Source organism: Pygocentrus nattereri, chromosome 10, assembly GCF_015220715.1.
Source record: "Pygocentrus nattereri isolate fPygNat1 chromosome 10, fPygNat1.pri, whole genome shotgun sequence".
NCBI lineage: Eukaryota > Metazoa > Chordata > Actinopteri > Characiformes > Serrasalmidae > Pygocentrus > Pygocentrus nattereri.
The window spans coordinates 726,887-747,500 of record NC_051220.1 but is presented as its reverse complement, the minus strand read 5'-3'; the positions used below and the strand labels follow the sequence as shown (position 1 = coordinate 747,500).

At 44.5% G+C, this 20,614-nt stretch overlaps 1 protein-coding gene across 1 annotated transcript in view; it reads right to left on the bottom strand.

Moving 5' to 3' along the window:
* ush2a (Usher syndrome 2A (autosomal recessive, mild)) overlaps positions 1–20,614 on the bottom strand; it is a 387,029-nt gene that overhangs the window by 351,271 nt on the left and 15,144 nt on the right. The window contains exons 4-8 of the mRNA XM_037541699.1: positions 15,327–15,462; positions 9,628–9,691; positions 8,633–8,927; positions 6,114–6,298; positions 21–242 (exon numbers count right to left, since the gene is read on the bottom strand). Of these exons, the coding sequence (XP_037397596.1) occupies positions 21–242; positions 6,114–6,298; positions 8,633–8,927; positions 9,628–9,691; positions 15,327–15,462 (902 nt within the window). The remainder of the gene's footprint in view (positions 1–20; positions 243–6,113; positions 6,299–8,632; positions 8,928–9,627; positions 9,692–15,326; positions 15,463–20,614) is intronic.

The window sequence follows — 20,614 nt, the reverse complement described above, 5'->3', positions numbered from 1 at the left end:
AGGGGAAGGAGGACCCTGACCTGCCACTGATGGTGATCTCGTCCACTGCGTAATAGCGATGGCGGAAGGGCACGTGAGCACCTCGTGTGTGGTACTGCCCCTGCAGATGGATTCGCACATGTGTGGCTCTCACAAACTCCTGCAGGGTGGCGCTGTTGTAGAAGTTGTTGTAGCCAGGGCGGAGGTTGGGCTCTGGGGTCAGCATGCTGAAGGTGATGTTCCCGCGAGAGTAAGGGACATCGCTGAGGAAAGGAGAGACGGGAGAAACATTATAGCTCCATATAAGCAGCCGTAAACCGAGATGTATGAAACAGAAGTTCAAGTAACCTGAAGACGTATATTTGAGAATATAGTCATTCTGAAGACACTTAAGCCATCAATGAAAACTCTCTTCACTGACACTGTAGACCCCATGTGTCAAACCCCATCCAGCGCTCCAACTCTCCTACCCCAACAATCAACTGTGGGGCAGAGGTTACAGTCATATGACCAAATGCATTTCAGCTGCAGTTCAACCAACAAACATCTAACGTCAGCACAGCAGCTCAGAATCTGAGCCCAGGTATTACTGAACTCGCAGCAAAGAAAGGACTGCTTTGTTTCACTGGAGTATAAAAATGAGGTGCCACACAGGATAAAATTCTATTCATCATTCACCATCATTCACCAGTGAGCAACACTAGAGAATACAGCAAAGATGTGCTATGAAAGGTTGTTGGTTATGACTACAAGAAAAAAAGCCCACAAGGTTTCTCCTAAACTCCATAGGGAACCTGTGGTATGAGCAGATGAGGAGAGTCCACCTGGCCTCACATCCCTTAGAATATGTTCTCTACTCTCTCGAATTCATTTGCTTGGTGCACATCTGTGTGGTTGGACTGTGCACACCTGTCAAAACAGACCAAACTAAAAAAAGGTTTGACTTGTAAATGTGAAAAAAGCCAATTAGATGCATTTAGGAATCTCACAGGGAAACCTTTAAAAGTCCCTAACTTAAAACCAATTAGAGCAAAACTTTGTACAGCTGTAACAGCTGAACTGCAGCTTCTGCTTGACTGTGTTTTTATGGAAACCCATGGCATGACCATGATATGTTCAAGGGTGGAATGACCCATATATAACAGTTTTGACTGTATCTGCATATCTGTATCAATAGTATTTTATCAGCATACACCGGTCAGGCGTAACATTCTGACTACCTCCTTGTTTCTACGCTCACTGTCCACTTTATCAGCTCCACTGACCGTATAGCTGCACTCTGTAGTTCTACAGTTACAGACTGTAGTCCATCTGTTTCTCTGATACTCTGTTACCCTGTTCTTCAGTGGTCAGGACCCCCATGGACCCTCACAGAGCAGGTGCTGTTTGGGTGGTGGGTCATTCTCAGCACTGCAGTAACACTGATGGAGTTTTTAAACACCTCAGTGTCGCTGCTGGACTGAGAATAGTCCACCAACCAAAAATATCCAGCCAACAGCGTCCTGTGACCACTGATGAAGGACTAGAGGATGACCAACACAAACTGTGCAGCAGCAGATGAGCTGTCGTCTCTGACTTTACATCTACAAGGTGGACCGACAAGGTAGGAGTGTCTAGTAGAGTGGACAGTGAGTGGACACAGTATTTAAAAACTGCAGCAGTGCTGCTGTGTCTGATCCACTCAGGCCAGCACAACACACACTAACACACCATCACGTCAGTGTTACTTCTACCTATATAGTAAGCGGAGCTGACAAAATGAACAATGAGCGTAAAAACATGAATGTTATCTTGTACACTTTCAAGACAAAGCTGTTTTGAAAATTACTACACACCGATCAGACATTTAAAAAGGGAAGACAATCCAGGAAGAAAAACAGTCAGGAACATTTTTTCTGGCTTGACATTGTAGATTAAAGCCGTCTCTCATTAAAAATGAAACAAACCAAAAACTTAAAACAGTTCTGAAACTAAAACTTGCTCTCTTTGAAGAACTGAGTACCAAAACAAAACAGCACAGCGTGGCTTTAAAAGGCACAGCAGAGCCGGAGAGTTTGGGAGAGCGGTTTGAAGGGCTGAGGGCCGTGCGAGAGATGGGTCGTCAGGCGGTTCCACCGGGCTGGGACAGGTGCGGGAACCTTCTGCATTATTCAGCGCTCAGCCTCCGCCACAGAACAGAGCCAGGCCTCGCTCCTCTCTGTGCCTGACTCTTAATGCTTACAGACTTAACCAGGACAAAGCAGGGCTGGATATTCCACCTCCATCGCCCGCTGTCTGCTGCCCCTACATTTACTGCCCCCATATGCTCACGCTGTCTCTCCGTCTCCTGTTCAGTTTGATTTGTTGGTCTCTCTCACGCTCACTCTCTCATTAGAGAGAAACATTTTAACACTACAAATAAAAACTACAGTAAAAACCTATTGCAAAAACTAGGGCTACATGACCTGTATGAAAATATCCTATTCTGAGTACATACGCACATTTTGTGATAGTAATTCAAGAAATGTGTGTGAGGAATACTGGAGCTCACAGAACTGCTTCAGCTCAGCTACACTGTATTGCTAAAAGTCTTCACTCTCCCATCCAAATCACTGAATTCAGGTGTTCTGCTTCTACAGACATTAGTGAAAGAATGGGTCGCTCTCAGGAGCTCAGTGAATTCCAGCGTGGTACCGTGATCGGACGCCACCTGTGCAGCAAGTCCAGTCGTGAAATTTCCTCACTACTAAATATTCCACAGTCCACTGTCAGTGGGATTATAACAAAGTGGAAGCGATTGGGAACGACAGCAGCTCAGCCACGAAGTGGTCGGCCACGTAAAATGACAGAGCGGTCAGCGGATGCTGAGGGGCGTAGTGCACAGAGGTCACCGACTTTCTGCAGAGTCCATCACTACAGACCTCCAAACTTCACGTGGCCTTCAGATCAGCTCAAGAACAGCGTAGAGAGCTTCATGGAATGGGTTTCCATGGCCGAGCAGCTGCATCCAAGCCTTACATCACCAAGCGCAATGCAAAGCGTGGAATGCAGTGGAGTAAAGCGCCGCCACTGGACTCTAGAGCAGTGGAGACGGGTTCTCTGGAGTGACCAATCACGCTTCTCCGTCTGGGAATCCGATGGACGAGTCTGGGTTTGGCGGTTGCCAGGAGACGGTAGTTGTCTGACTGCATTGTGCTGAGTGTAAAGTTTGGTGGAGGGGGGATCATGGTGTGGGGGTGTTTTTCAGGAGTTGGGCTCGGCCCCTTAGTTCCAGTGAAAGGAACTCTTAAAGCTTCAGCTCCAAGAGATTTTGGACAATTTCACGCTCCCAACTTTGTGGGAACAGTTTGGGGACGGCCCCTTCCTGTTCCAACATGACTGGGCACCAGTGCACAAAGCAGGTCCATAAAGACGTGGATGAGCCAGTTTGGTGTGGAAGAACTCGACTGGCCTGCACAGAGTCCTGACCTCAACCCCATAGAACACCTTTGGGATGAATTAGAGCGGAGACTGTGAGCCAGGCCTTCTCGTCCAACATCAGTGTCTGACCTCACAAATGTGCTTCTGGAAGAACGGTCAAAAATTCCCATAAACACTCCTAACCCTTGTGGAAAGCCTTCCCAGAAGAGCTGAAGCTGTTATAGCTGCAAAGGGTGGGCCGACATATTAAACCCTATGGATTAAGAATGGGACATCACTGAAGTTCATATGTGTGTGAAGCAGACGAGCGAATACTTTTGGAAATATAGTGAATGTTCTTTGGATGTCTGGTATGAATGGCTTGAGCGGCTGGAAATAACTCGTACAATATCACAACAACACTTAACAGAAATGGTGCATCCTCAGTAAAACTTACAACAAAGCGTGGATTTAACATCTCTGTCTCCTCAAAGAAGTTCTGCTCTCTCGCTTGACGTGACTTGACAGAACACGCTAGGAGCAGGCCACCCTGCCACGACAGGTAGCAGCCTGCTTTAGTGTTGAAATATTCAGGCGTTTAAGGTGTTACAACATCTGGCCTGCACTGCATCGCCCCAAGGAAGCGTTGCCATAACGGCCAGCTTTAAAAATAAATACGACCCACATCAAACCGATGTGCATTATGTCAGTGTGCTGCCACACCTGGGACACTATCCTTTCTCTTTCAAGCATAACGTCTTTTATGACAATAAAAAAGAGAAGTCAGAAAAGTCCCCTGTGGTGCAGCAGCCTTCGACCCAGATTAGAGGCATTGTGGGCCTGTTTGTCTGTGAATGTGTGTCATTACTGGCCAGTACTGATAAAAATCACAATAGTATCATATTTCCAAAATATTTTCGATTCACAGCGTCAGACGATGCTGTAATTTTAAAGCCTGATCTATAGTTAATGAGTCTTTTCAACCTGTTCTGCTTCTCTTAAAATTATAACAAAGGGAGTCTTACACAGCGTTATAAATGACGGAAGTTAGAAATCAGGCCTTCAGAAAAGAAAATCACTATTTATTTGGTTTTGTGCTGGAAACGGCCGTTTCCAACGTATTTAAAGGACCCAACAAACAATATTCCACTAAAGAAGATACTGGTACAGATGTTACAATACTGTCTAAAAGTCAGAAACCAGCTTTCATTTGAATGATTTCCATTTCTGCTTCAGGAAGAAATTGATTTAACAACAAAATTACTCTGAAGCCTCAACAACTAAATATAAGATCTACAGTATTTAGTGTGTCGACTCTTTGTCTTCATTACAGCTTCCATTCTTCTCGTTAGACTGGCCTTCAGTTTTTTAAAGAAACCTGCAAGGATATTTTTCCACACCTCCAGTCTTACAAGTTGTATTCTGTGCTTCCACTTTCAGTGATGTTGAGGTCTGGACTCTGGGGCGGTCAGTCCGTTGTTCTGGGAACACCAGCAGGTTTTGTTTAATTGGTTTTGGTTACTTCACTTTCTCAGTAAGAGCTTCTTGACAGCTACACTTAATCTCAGACCCATAACACTGTCTAATGGAAGGATGGACAGAAACGTGTGTGTATATTTTCAGATCTGAAGCAAGAGCAGCTCGATTTTCTCCTCTCTCCAGGCTTTGAGTACTGTTTATATGAGGGTGACCGTCTTGTTGGTCTACCAGGTCCTGCACAGTTGCACTTTCTCTATATCTTAACAACATGAACCCAAAGAGCCCAGTACCAGGCCTCGGGAAACAGAGGGCTTGTTTAAATCCACCAGCAGAGGTTTTACGTTGGAAACTGTAAAAGATTTTATTAATTTCAGAGTGAAGAACTGGAGCTTTCTGTGTGCTGCCATGTGTTTACCGCATAAAACATGCACAAGGCTTTACTTCGTGTTTTTCTTTTCAGACTGGTAAGAGCCTATTATGGTTTTCAATCTCCTGAAAAAAAGAACTTGTACTTAATGTACTCGGAATAGACATCAAATAAATGAAGGGCGGTCTCTGACTTTTGCACAGCACCATACATACCCAGGTGTCTTACGGTGGGTCAGAAGCAACTGCTATTACTGCTCACTGCCCTAAAAGACGGAAATCAGATTTCCAACTTTAACTTACATTGAAAGGTAAGCGTGTTTGTGTCGTCCTGTAGTGTAAAAAGGCTTCACTTCAAGTGATTCTGTAGCATTTCTACTTGTCCAATCATCATGAAATGTTCACACATCATGAAGGACCGCTAGTGTGTTGGAATGATGCAGAAAAATGAAGATACATGTGTTTTAACTGGACAGCGACGATATCTGAAGCACCCAGCAAAAGGGCATACAAGTTCATCTGTCTAAAAATCTGTACATCAGTACTGGAACACTGGCAGAGATGATACATCGCCCAGCTCTAGTGTGAGTGTGTGTTGGTTTCAAAGCAGCTAAGTAACTCCTGTTCTCGTGGTTCAGCCAGCAGAGCTCTGAAGTGGCCGGATTGGAGTGGAGCCAAGAGCAGCAGATTTGCCCACTCTCTCGCCTCAGATCCCCCAAAGCTCTTAGACTTCCTGCTAGCCCACAATCCACTGCCTCCATCAAACATGGAACCTTGTCTCGGCCCACTTTGATGCAGCTTAGCTGGCACCAGACACTTGCTGAAGGACTCTTATCGGCGCGTGGAGCTTCTGTGGGCGGACTACCGGTGTGTGTGTCCGTGTTTATGTTTGTGTGAGAGCGAGTGAGTACCTGGGAAACTGGAGACAGTTGACAGAATCAGGCCTGTCCAAAGGCCCGTTATCCTCCATCCCAAAAAAGCTGCAGTTTTTGGCCAGGTACTGCCAGTCTTTCCATCCGGAGCCGCCGCTGGTTTTCCTTTGAATCCGCACCGCTTCGGCCTGGGCGCTCTGGAACTGAAGAATCACGTAGAAAACCTGCAAAGGAGAGCGTGCTAAATCGCTAGACGGCGGAGGAATATGCATGAAATACTAAACAGCAATGGATTATCTATTATCTGCACCGCCACAGTCAACGCTCGGCTGACTTCTCGAGCGCACCGCTGCTGTGAAGAACAGCTTGAAGCCGGCTCCTGCCTGCTTTGGTCCCGTTCCCCCTCCTCTCTCATTCTCTGTAACTAATTCAGAGGGTTTTTTGGTGGAGAAACTGGTCCCAGCTTTGACTAAGTGGACATTTCAAAGGCTGTGTGACGGTGTGTTTTATCTGTCGTTGAGAGGAGACTCGAATGCCACAGAGCTGCCTAAATCCACTAGCGCTTTTCAGCTGGACTCTTTCCTCTGCATGGCTTAGCTACGCAGAGGACTAGGGAACTTAGACATTCACTCTCACTTGCACACACTTAAAGAACTTGGCGTCTGCTTGTTTGAACAGCGGAGAGGGTCTCAAGACTCCGGATTTGCAAACTAAAAGGCGTTCAGGGAGCTGAGACAAACATACAAGCCTTAAGGTCTCCAGCTTTAAGACTCGGATAACTGTTCCAAGAGTACTGCACTCATCTGGGGGGCTGGGAGAGCACTGCACTCATCTGGGGGGCTAGGAGAGCACTGCCAGTTTTGTTTGTAAGCAAAAGGAGCAAGCCATACACATCTGAACCACAGACCTCAGCAATGACGATGCAGGTAGTCTGTGGAGTCGGGAGAATTGCAGAGTGGGCTGAAATGTTTCGAATCGGTTACTAACATAACCCAATCCTTAGATACCCTTACATACACCAGTGAGCCAAAACATTATGACCACCACTCATACACTGCTGGTCCTCCATGTACCACCAAAAAAGCTCCAACCTATCAAGGTATGGACTCTACAAGACCCGTAAGCCATTAGCAGCAGATCCTTCAAGTCCTGCAAGTTGCGTGGTGGAGCCACCGCGGACTGGACTTCTTCTGAAATCCGGGAATCTGGATACTTAAGGTTCTTCAGATGATTCCTGAACAATGTGTGCAGTGTGGCTGAAAGAGGCCAATGTCATCTGGTAAAGCCACTTCCATGAAGGAGTATGCCTGGTCTGCAACACTCTTTAGGTAGGCAGCATGTGTCAAATTGATGTCCACATGAATGCCTGGACCTCAGGCTTCCCAGCAGAACAATGCCCAGAGCATCACACTCCCTCCACTTGCTTGTCTTCTACCCACAGTGCCTCCCGATGCCACCACTTCCTGAGGTAAACAGTGCACACGTCCTCAGCAATCCACATGATGTAAAAGAAAACGGGACTCTTTGGATCAAGTGACCTTCTTGCATTGCTCCAAGGTCCAGTTCCAATGCTCGTATGCCCACTGTACAATGGACAGGGATTAGCATGTGGATTATGAACGGTCTGCAGCTATTCAACGCCGTTCACCAGCAGGGTGTGGTTCCCTGTGCTGTGACATCTTTTGTGACCCATTCCTCACAGACACAGCAGTGCTGCTGGGGTTTTTAAACACTGTGTCCACTCACTGTCCACTCTATTAGACACTCCTACCTTGTCGGTCCACCTTGTAGATGTAAAGTCAGAGACGACAGCTCATCTGCTGCTGCACAGTTTGTGTTGGTCATCCTCTAGTCCTTCATCAGTGGTCACAGGACGCTGCCCACAGGACGCTGCCCACAGGACGCTGTTGGCTGGATATTTTTGGTTGGTGGACTATTCTCAGTCCAGCAGCGACACTGAGGTGTTTAAAAACTCCAGCATCGCTGCTGTGTCTGATCCACTCAGACCAGCACAACACACACTAACACACCACCACCACGTCAGTGTTACTCCAGTGCTGAGAATGACCCACCACCCAAATAGTACCTGCTCTGTGAGGGTCCGTGGGGGTCCTGACCACTGAAGAACAGGGTAACAGAGTATCAGAGAAACAGATGGACTACAGTCTGTAACTGTAGAACTACAGAGTGCAGCTATACGGTCAGTGGAGCTGATAAAGTGGACAGTGAGCGGAAAAACGAGGAGGTTGTCAGAATGGTGGTCATATGCCTGATCAGTGTACGTCATCTGTTTTTGGGATTTCTTGCCCCTTTAAATCAGACTTCGGCTTCTCTTTAATGGAGTTAAACTGTGACAAACCAAGATTCCTGGAATTCTGGGAGTGAATTAAATACTAACATCCTGAGAGCAACACACGTTATTGTTAGTCTCTGCTATAAAACAAAACAATGAATAACTGAGAACCCAAAAAAAAGCTATTTTCAGCAAAACCCTTATTAATCTCACAGGTCATCTTCTCTAAGCGCAGCTCCATGGAAGCACTGAGACCGTTAGATACCTGATACTGTCCATTCTCCAGGTCTATGGTGATGGTGACTCCCTCATCCAGTTTCTCTGGGGTGGAGAGGATGGAGGAGACCCAGCTGGTGCCAATGTCATTGTCATTGATGTAGTGTAGTGGGTGGGCATCCAGGTTGAGGCGGAGCACACGGTTGTTGGTGGTGTCGTCAGCCGCGTTGGGGATGCAGTACCTCTCCACTAGAGGGTGCACTCTCGGGTGGCTGGGGGGACAGCGGCAGGACGACTGGGCGTGGAGGTGAGGGAGTCGCCCGGAGTACACTTTCTCTATCTCTCTGCGACATCCCGGTGCACACAAGCAGAAGAAATTAATATTCATAAAAATGTGCTGATGTACATTTTGCATTCACTTCTATTTCATATCGTTATGGTTACACTTTTTTTTAAAAACTTACATTTTTCGAATGATTAATGACATCGTAGCTGTACTAATATCTTGGTAGGGGCCATTTCAATTGTATTGTTCTTTTACCTGTTGTAAAAAGCAGCTGGTGCTTTCAAATGATAGAAAACACTAAAATTAAAGTTTTATTATTTTATGAATTGTTTCGATGCAAATTTATTATAGACTAGAATTCAAGAATTTTTGATTTAAGGTACGAGTTGAGATTACATGCAATATGCTTGCTATATAATGATTAACACTAATAAGAGAAATAAAAATGTGTTGTGTTAGTATTAACATTAGACAATAGCCTTTATTTAATATAGAGATTTAACAAATACATACTGCTTTTTAGAATAAAACCTTTCCTACATTATTTTAATTCAGTTTAATACGCTTTGACATGACAGCAATGCACCATCGTTAGCTTACAGCTAACATCCTGTTAGAAATCCCATAACAGCTCTAACAGAAATTAGCATTACTGCGCTTTAGTGTTTTTGGCCCAAACGGAAGGCCTCGCTCCAACAGTGAGCCACAGATACACGCTTTATACCCCTGATTGAGACCCATGTTTCAATACCACTGACCTGTTGGTTAAAGTCTGGGGATAAAATCTGAAATCCTGCATCCTCCCAATGAATTGATTGGACCCTGGGGGGAAAAAGGAAACGTCAAAGGCTGCTATTGAAGACAGTCTGCAGGATCCATAGCAGCCAGTGGATTACCTTATCTGTGCCTTTATTTGTGTTAACAGAGACACTTGCTGCATGGTGGGATCTATTGCGCTTATTTGGAGGTCTCGGTCAGATGTAATCCCACTGGCTGGGAAGCGGAGCATGGCTAGTAAAGCCCAGACGTGCTTGCCACCTCTGTTATAAGATAAGACCAGCTCACTCAGCCTAATGGAAAACTGATTAAGACGTTGCATAGATATGACATCTTGGCATACTGTATTTGTTCTCCGGTTATCTGCAAATAGCAATTTTTTGGTCTTGTACAACAGAGAGGCAGCATGACAATGAACAAATAGTGATTTTGCACTGTGCTGGGTTTTAAGTGGGTATGATTTTAGAACAAGGTAAGGAAGGGGCCCTGCTGAGTGAGCTTTCTAGGTGAATGTGACGAGGCTCGAAATGATAATTAAACTTGAGATCTGCGGTACGATAAAGCAGAGCTGACTGACGAGCGGCCACAGCTGACATTATCGGTGCTGCTCGAGCGCCTTCGCTTAATCTACTCAAAGGCAATTGTTACTTGTTAGGCCACTGGATGGCTGTCAAAGAGAACAGTGCAGTGACATATGGGGGAGAGAGAGAGAGAGAGAGAGAGAGAGAGAGAGAGAGAGAGAGAGAGAGAGAGAGAGAGAGAGAGAGAGAGAGAGAGAGAGAGAGAGAGAGAGAGGGGGAGGGAGGGGGAGAGAGAGAGAGAGAGAGAGAGAGAGAGAGAGAGAGAGAGAGAGAGAGAGAGAGAGAGAGAGAGAGAGAGAGAGAGAGAGAGAGAGAGAGAGAGAGAGAGAGAGAGAGAGAGAGATACATATGAGTGGATAAAAGACACTACAGGACAAAGTGAAAGAAAAAAGTGAATGGTGAGAAGAAATCAAATTAAAAAGCTTCAAAGCTACAAAAAAAAAAACACAACATGTTACTTCATGGCTGTTTAAAATGGATTTCCAGTAATAAAGATGTCTGCATAATGAAATAATAAAGTTATTATGAGTAATCTGATGTGAAAGTGCTCCGTTCTAGATAAACCTGCTGCGTCAGAAACGTTCACAATGGTGATCATAGGAACCAGATGTCCGTCAGTCAATGGCTCATTTCTAAGATTCTATTTACACAAGAAAACAGAACCAGACACCCAAAGTGTTTAATGCCTCTAAAAGCTGGTTCATGATTAAGAACACACACAGACGCTTTACGGTATTTTTGAGAAGATTTTGGCTTAAAACATTTTTAATGTTTCACTCATGGTGAAGAGGGTGTCCATTATTAATATCATTCATCTAAAAACTGCTGGGTAAACGACTCGTGTCGATTCGCTGCCGATTCTGGACTGTAAATAAAACGTCTATATTTACACTACAGACTTTCCAATCTCCAGGTTCCCATCACCACCACTAAAAAGAAACCCAAGCTGGTAAGTTTCTCATTTCACATCAGATCACTCTGAATTATTTGGTTCACATTTGGTACACATCAATAATCGAACGATGGAGAATTTTTATTATATTATTTATATTATATTTATTTATTTTATTGTTTTGAATTTATTTATTATTTTAAATTGGTGGAATTCCCCTTTAACCATTTTAACTCCTCGGGACCACCGGTGGGACCAAACCACACTTCATCATGTTCTCCATAACGTTCCTACTCCATCAGCTCCATTCAGAAGCTGGGCGTCGTGTGAGGCTGTAGCTCTTCTCTCCAGTCTAATAGACGGTGACGTCATTTTAAACCCTTATAATAAAAGAAGCTGAACTTTGTTTTTCTACTGAAAGTCGACCCGTTTTTCCCCAAATCTGGGCTCTAAACTATAAACAGACGGCGTCTCTTCAGTGATCTGCTCTGGAAACATCACTTTTAGAGAACAACACAAAGAGCGGCGCAGATTTCTGGCTTTCAGCAGTGAATTGTGAGCGTATAGTGAAATGTGGAGATCATAAAACACACGTTCTGTTCATTTGAGGAGCTTTTACAAAAAATAAATGAATAAATAAATAATATATAAATTTCATGTAGTTACTGAATAATTTGCCTTTAATTCAGATGGAAAAACTGCGAGCCTAAGAGGTTAAAATATGTTCAGTTAAAAGGTTTTTAATGCTGGTGCTCCGGCTCTCCTGGAGACTGTACAAGCACCTGCTATGTTTTGCCCACGTCCAAGTTCCACATGAAAAGAACAGGATTTTGGAGGCCTGGGCTTTGGTCGCAGAGTAGAAAAAGAGTGTGTAAACAGGATTACATTAACTGGAACTTTGAAGTTACACCAGAGACATTCGCTGTGTTTTCAGCTACTCTTTCACAGGCACTACCTTGCCTGGTACACGCCATCCACAATAAACATGACTTTCCCAAAAAATGGGAGAATATCAACATACAGAACCGCTGAAGACCCAAAGTGCGTCGCTTACAGTGCTTAGTGGCCGCAGCATTGCTGGACATTTAGCCAACGATGCCTGATAGATCCATGAAGCATCATCTAATCAGCATTAGAAAATGGATTAACACACATCTCCGGGGAGACTAAGAACATTCCTGCAGTGAAAACCCAGGTGAAGGAACCCTTCCAGAAAGAAAGGGAACAGGGTTGACATCTATTTAGTCTGTGCCATTCAGAGAGATATGTATTCAAATGCATTTTTTCTGTGGGCATTGCAGAAATCCCATCTCATCTCATTTATGAACAGATTATGTGTGGCCATATGGTCACCCTTGGCCTACGTAAACCCCTAGATATGATTAGTTGCAGGCTTACGGATATTTCTGTAATGAAAAAATGTGCCACCTTTGCAAATTAGTGTGCCCTTTTTGCCTTTCATTTCGACTAAGAAGAAAATTTGGTATGTGTAAATTAATTTAAAATAAGGGTAACGTTAATACAGTGTATTTTTAGCCATTTTCCCCCCGTATGCCATGCAACAGTGGCCAGATACCAGTCGAACATTTCCCTTGGTCATGTGAGCACCATCAGTCCAGCATAACAAAGGCCTGCATGCGTCTCCTCAGACACTGGCGAGTGACCACATACTCTGACTAGTGTGTTGTATACCTACAGAGGTTAGAAGGGCTGTGGGCAGCAGGAAGCACAGCTACCTACTCTACTTACTGAACTCTGGGCATCACTGACAGATGGACAGATGGACATACAAGCTTACCTCTGTGCTTCTAAGCAATACACCGGTCAGACATAACATTCTGACCACCTCCTTGTTTCTACGCTCACTGTCCACTTTATCAGCTCCACTTACTGTATAGCTGCACTCTGTAGTTCTACAGTTACAGACTGTAGTCCATCTGTTTCTCTGATACTCCGTTACCCTGTTCTTCAGTGGTCAGGACCCCCTGGACCCTCACAGAGCAGGGGCTATTTGGGTGGTGGGTCATTCTCAGCACTGCAGTAACACTGACCGACTACAGTGCACCTATGCAGTAAGTTGAGCTGATGAAATGGACAATGAGCGTAGGAAGAAGGATGCAGTCATGATGTTGCGCCTGGACGGTGTATACGTCTGCAGGGCAGTGACGAGCATTCTAACTAAAAATGCTATAAAAATCATGAATGAAAACATTTCCTCTTCATGAATCTGCTACTGTAGTACAGACCATTCTCCAATCGGTCTTTCCTACAGTAAGAAACAAAGCCTGATACACCATTCATACGCATGTTTGCCATATAGAGATGACTGACTGAATAACTGATTTAATTTAATTTCTTTCCGCAGTTTATACAGGTTTGGCATTGTTTAGTGACACTATCCCTAAGATTTAGGGATTTGAAGACAACAGGCGTGGTCACAACGCAGCTTTACAGGGACTCGGGGTCCAAACCTTCCACTGTAAACAAAGGGAACAGTAGAAAAGGCTGCATTTAGATGCATGACCTACATACATATACCGGACTTTGAAACTCTCACTGTACCAACAGCTGAGAACTGCAGCAGAACCTTTGATACAGAACAAAATTAGCAGAAATTAGTTTTTCAGACGCTGAGCTGTTGACTGAGAAGAGTAAAATCAAGTAAACATTTTCTGAAAAGTTTAAAGCTACATTCACACTACAAGCCTCATTTCTCAAATCCAATCTGACCGACTCGATGGTTCACCCTTGTTTAGGTAAGAGACTCAAATCGGTCACTAATATGATGAACCGGCCTGAAATGACCCTCATGCGCTCCTCCTCCTCCTCAGTGACGTCACGTGACTGAATCACTGCATCATCAGCACAAACTAACGAGCAGAACGAGCTTCGCCGAGAAGATCATTAACTCTGATCAGCTCTCAGCTTCATTATTAGAGCCAGACGGAGGAGAAAAAGGTGGGATGAGCTGCTTTTCCACCGTTTACAGGCTTTAACGTCTGTTCGGCACTGTTGCCATGGTAACGCTGAATGACGCCGTCACATTGAGGTCGCGTGGCCACGTACTGGATACGCATCCAATCTAGGACCACAAGTGGCTCAGGCCGGATTTGAAAAGATCAGACTTGTGTCCACACGGCCCTGAAAATGTCAGATCTGAGTCACATTAGAGCAAAAAAATCGTATTTGTGCCACTTTAACCTGGTAATGTGAACATAGCCTTACTGCCTAATATATCAGGTGGGTCTCAAGTCAGACAGACACCGATTTTAGAAATCTTGTTCTTTGGTGACTCACACTGTACGTTTGAATCGCTCCTCGTGTTCGGCCTGCGATTTACTGCTCACACTGTATGAAAACACTCGGTCAGACTGACCTGATGCGACATGGGTGCTCACACTGAAACAGACGCTCTGTCTACAAATAAAGCTGTTTTCGAAACACGCTGTGCCTCTGATGTCCTGATCAAATCACTGGCTGTATCTCAAATGACTCCCTGCTCCCTACACAGTGCACCGCATATTAAAACAGTTGCTCCTGCACCATAAAGTGCATCACAAGTCTAATGAACAGCCTTCAGAGATTCAGCCGTGGGTGAACAGTTCCATACTGGACAAACAGTGCGCTATTTTGGTATAGAAGCCAGAACTTCATAGGAAATGGGGGCCATTTGAGATTCAGCCACTGACAAACCGCTACAGCAGCTTCACTAGTTTGGGCCACACTGTGCGCAGGCGGTCTACAGGCAGCTCTACACAGACAAAAGACACGATACCTCGCAATTCAGCTCGGGCAAACGGAGCAAAGTCGTCATACACGGACGCTGGTGCCGCAAATGTGGACTGTTGCCTCTGTGTAGGAGCGGTGATTGTGTGTGGTTTTGGGAGCGACTTTAGGAAATCGGTTTGTGAGGCTGCTCAGGTCATAAACCCATCCGACTGCTCAATCGGAGCTCGTTTGGGCAGTTAAACGGGCATCGTATTCCCTCTCGCGCTGCACGGCAAACGAGGGCCGATGAAGCTGAAATTCGGCTCAATCATGAAATTCTGATGGCTCTGACCAAATTGGGCCTAAAATTGTACTAATTCTAAAACACTAATTCTAGGTATGAGTCCTGGCATCAAAAAGTTTGAACTCCGGCTGCAGGGCACAAAAAATGTTTAAGCGATATGAATCTGAAAGGTCTAAAAGCAAAATCCTGGGTTACCGTTGGAGCTCTGTCCGATCCAAGTGACACCGTCTGAGAGGACATCAGCAACTGGGCCTACGAGGGTTTGAGTGTCCAGGGCTGTGCTGTCCTCCTCTTGTCCATTCAGAAACAAGCTCACGCTTGTGCTGTGCACCTAAGAGCCAATGAGAAAGTTTGTTACTTGAACTGTCCCACAAAAAGCATCCATGAAGTCATGGTTTCATTCGGTACTGTTAGAGAGGTAAAATGTAAATAATGGTTCAGCTCATTTCCCCCCAGCAGCGTTTCAGTTACACAGAGGATGCTTTGCCACCACAAAATGATGAATATTGAATTACTGAAGTTCACATGAGACCTTAAAATATGAAAAAACGCCCTATAAAGGTTTTTCTTTCCCGCCTGGTGACTGTGTGCCAGTCTTCGAAGATAAAGAGCCCCTCCAACACATAATTTTGTATGTTCTGCGACAGCTTCCTTAAAAACATAAAGTTGAAAAGGTGGATGGAAATAAGTGAGGCAAAAATTCCTGGAGGATGAAGGCAGCGCTAGACAACTAGCTGCCTGGAGGATCCTTAAGCCGCGCTCTTTCATGATGGCTGATTGAAGACTGCGGAGAGGCCGTTCTCGAAATCTCAAACCGGCCCAACGACTTGCGGCTTGAGATCTGAAGCCCACGTCAGAGTGATGTAAATGAAGTCTGAAGTGCTTCATCCTATTTAGTGCCAGCAGGGGCCTTTGAAATAAGGGGTCTGGAGCTACCACTGTTCCTTTTCCTATTTTGGTCTTATATTTTGTTTCTTTTGTTTCCTTTCATTCCGAGAGATGACTCTCTTTAACACCCAAATGGCTGACGGTGTTATTTTTCTGCTGAGCTGAAACTTTGAGTTAAGTCTCAGTATCTTCCAGAACACTGACAAGTTTTCCTGGAGAAAAGCAAACACATTAAAACAGGCTACACTGCCATGATTCGGTCCTACATTTGGCTTTGGAGACAAATTACTGCAGATGCCCTTTGTGCCCCTGTGATGTCACGTGCACATGCACTCTCTGCCACAACGGCAGAAGCGGCTCAACAGCACGGGAACTTTTGGCTGCTGCTGCTTAGTAACACCATCACTTAATCCATTTTTTGTCCAGAACACGGCGAGAGTTACACCTAACATCAGGTGTTTTGGGACTGATTCCACACACATTTGATCGTTTCCTAATGGTCTCTAATGGCAACCATCAAGCCAATTCCAGTTAGGTAGTAAAACCATCAGGTTTTATTCCTAACGGACCTGCAAACACAGTGACGTTGTGACCGTTTCGGTGCCACTGCGTCGTCTGCTTGGTGCTCTCTGCATCGTCACAACGTTGAAATGTAACTCCTCAGAAAGTGGCGACAACGCGGTCTCACAACTTTCTAGGAGGTCGTGACGTTGACGAGACAGAAAAGTAATCGGTACTACGTTGACTGTGCGCCGTCACAACCTCCTCGACTCGTTAAGGAACTCTATTTTAACACTATACCAAGTCCTTGGGCAAGACTCCCAACCCCGCCTTGGCCTGACTGTGTAAAACGATCAAACTGTAAGTCGCTCTGAATAAGAGCGTCAGCCAAATGCCACAAATGTAAATGTAACCAATATTACAGCTTTTGATAACCGGCTCTGATCGTCTTCATCACGGCCTTCGTGAGTTTCAGCAGCCTGTTTGTTTTCTCTGCTATAAACCCGACACTCATGTCTGATCATCGTGGAAGGTTTAATTCTGAAAGCTTCATATTTATTTACCTTATTATCAGTACAGACGACGTTAATATGCATTCAGTGTAGCTCTTGTTGCCCAGCAGTACGTGGTTCTCTGTTCTCATAAAACCGACCAAACACTGACGTGGCAGAGCAGCAGCGACGTCATCAACAGGCTGGCGGTGCACGTCAGGCTGAGGGAGCGTGTCTGCAGCCAAATAACTGTTTCCCCCCCCGACATCAAAACTTTTTTGTGACTGAGCAACAATCAAAACACAGTCATCGTCTCTGAGGAACATCAGGACCACAATGGAAAGTCCGGGACTCAAAAGTGTTCCCTTACCTTTACTGTCAAATAAACCAACCTAAACTAAACTAACAATGCCTTCAAGAATGCTTGATTAGTCTCAGGACAAGCACAGCCTTTTCTTTTCTCTCCAAAGGCTTCTTCTGTGTGCGTGTGGTAGCACCGAGCTACGATGACCTGTCTGGAACGCTGCCCTATGAGATCAGGCCGGCGAGGAGATCACTTCAGCGCTGGAGCAGATTATTAGCCGGCCATTCTGTGGAGCTTTTAGCAACTTCATAATCAGCAGGTGCTGACATCTTAAAAGCTGCTCTCAGCTTTCAAACTGAAAAAGGCATATTTGATCTGCAGAGGGAATTACCAGAATGCACTACAAATTTATGTAATCGCTTACAGAAGAATGGCAGTTTCGGAATCAGGTATCCAACCAGAATCGGAGCAGGAGCACCTGCTGAAGCCGACTGCACCAAAGCAAAAGCTCCGCAGAAGTCATGATATGAAAATGGAGAAAATCTGGGTAACTACGTGTTCTTAGTCAACATGCCATTTGGTTTAAAATGCCAAAGCACTACTTCACCCAAAAATTCAATTAAGGAAAGGGATTGGATGCCATGCCTCCTCTGTGTGGTTCTGACCGGAACCCAGTAGCTTTCATTAGCACTAACTTAGCATTCAGTATTCCTCCGGGTTTAGTGTTCCTTCAGCAGCGCTCTCAGCATTTCTAAGCCTTTTTGTTTTTCTCTCCACGGAGGTGAGCGAGTGCTCAGGGTTAAAGAAGGGACGCAGAGTCGGTATGGCGTACCTGCTGCGTCATTGCCTTTCTCACTAAAGCTCGCTTTGAGCCATCGGGGGAAACTCTATCGGCTGGCATTAAAAAAAGACAAAAAGCTTATAAAGGTCCTCCGTTTGCTCGGGTTGGGGAAGTGGAAAGCTGGAGCGGTGGGCCCTCAAACTCTCATCTGCACCTGCTCTGAACTTCAGCTGGTCGTTTCAGTCTAAAGTAAAAAGCCCATTATGACCTGTTTAAGGGAATAAAACTGAGGTCCATGTTTAAACCTGTAGGTTCTGCAGATTCTGGTATAGAAATGAATAGCGGTACGATTCTTTATAGGGAGGTAGCAATACTATATATATATATATATATATATATATATATATATATATATATATACATATATATATATATATATATATATATATATATATATATATATATATATATATATATATATATATATACACACACATATATATATATATATATATATACACACACACACATATATATATATATATATATATATATATATATATATATATATATATATATATATATACACACGCACACGCACACGCACACACATACATACATACATACATACATACATACATACATACATACATATATATATATATATATATATATATATATATATATATATATATAGTATAAAACTGTATTGTAGCCAATCATATTGGCTTGTATTGAATCGTATCATGACTAACAAGTTGGCTTGTGGTTATTGCGGCAGCTCTGGTTAACATTAGATAGTGGTAGAGTGTTTGATGGAGACACTACAAAGCACTTGTTTCAAATACTGTACTTTCATACAGGATACATTCTGTAATAAGCAGAAAATGGACACTAACATGTTAATAAACAGTGGTGGACAGTAACTGAGTATCTGAGTAACTGAGTAACTGAGTAAATGTAATTGGTTTCTGTACTTTAGTATTTTTGGTGTATCTGTACTGAAGTTTCTCCGTTCTGGGCGACTTTCTCCTTTCACTCCACTACATTTCAGAGTCTAAAATCCGACTTTTTCCTCCTACATTTTGAGAAATCTGTCGTTCCTTTTGGTTTCTGTGTGTATAAAAACGTAACATGTCAAAACGAAAGAAGCGCAAAGCCAGAGCACCAATCAGGGCCCAGCATACGCCTTCAAAGAGGGGGGCAATTATTTATTATCACCCCCCCTCCCTAATTCTTCAGTGATATGAAGCTGAAGTCAGATATTCTCCAGCTCCACCTTAAATGGAGCAGCAGGTACATTCTGGAGCTTCAGGCATCAGAACTGCTGGACTATTTAAGGTGGAACGGGATAGTTAGCGAGCTAGCTACCTGTACCACACGTATAGACGTTACTCTTATTTTCATGTTGTAGAAATATGACCAAGACAACATGGGAACACAGAACCCTGTGTCAATTCAGTTTTGCCACTCCTAGAATTTTACCGCTTCATGAATACGTAATGAGCCCAAAACTGGCAGGCGGCAAACAGCCACCAAGACACATGTATCATGATATGCCACAGAAATAGTGATCACAGTTCACCATGACTGCCTGGCCATACCGTGATATAAACTAGCCTTCATACTGACCACCTCCACTTTGCTTCAAAGAACTTTGAGACAACGCTACAAGGAAATCAAGTTCATCGTAACTCCACAGGGGAAAATTCATGTTTTCATACAGATCCGACTTCACAAGCCACAGCTTTATATCAAAAATGATTCCTTGCCCTTTTGACCTGAGCCATAAACCAGGGCAGCGACACCAGCCTAACCCGGAGTCGAGGTGCTTTCAGCAGCCTGAGTGACAAAACGTTCCACGATAAAGCCCTTTCCATTTCAGCGCTGGAGGAGCTGTCAGGACCCCGAGAAATATTCCACTCCGGATGAGGGTATCAGCGCAGGCAATCCCTGGCTTTTTTTTTTAAAGCATGTTGCTGATACCTGCCCAAGCTCAGCCCTTCTATCTGTGCACACACTCGCACGCAGAGATGTTTTATTTATGGCGTGCGCTCCAGCTTTGGTGAGACGGGCCCTTATCATTTAAATGAAGCCAAAATGTTTCCTCCCTTGTAATTTATTACATTATCACATGTTCCGTAATGCACCCGGGCCGACTCGGCCCGTCACGTGAAATATAACTGTCTGGCGGAGGAAGCCGCTGGAGCTCGGGCACTGATGCCGGCGGCTCGCCCTGGAGCCGGACGCTTCTCCTCAATGTCCACCATTACACGGCGGAGGAGGCGGCTGACGAACAGCCAATTTCCCCTTTATCACATTAGCGCAGCCATGAGAGAGCAACATTTGTTCTACTCAAGTACACTAAAGCCACAATTACCAATCTCACATATACATGCTTTATATCAGCCCTTCCTTCTCCTGCGATGAGGGTGGCAACGATATATTAGCACTAGCATGACAGTTTATTTAAGAAAAGAAAATTGTCTCAGTGGCGCGGGAGAAGGCGGAAATATAT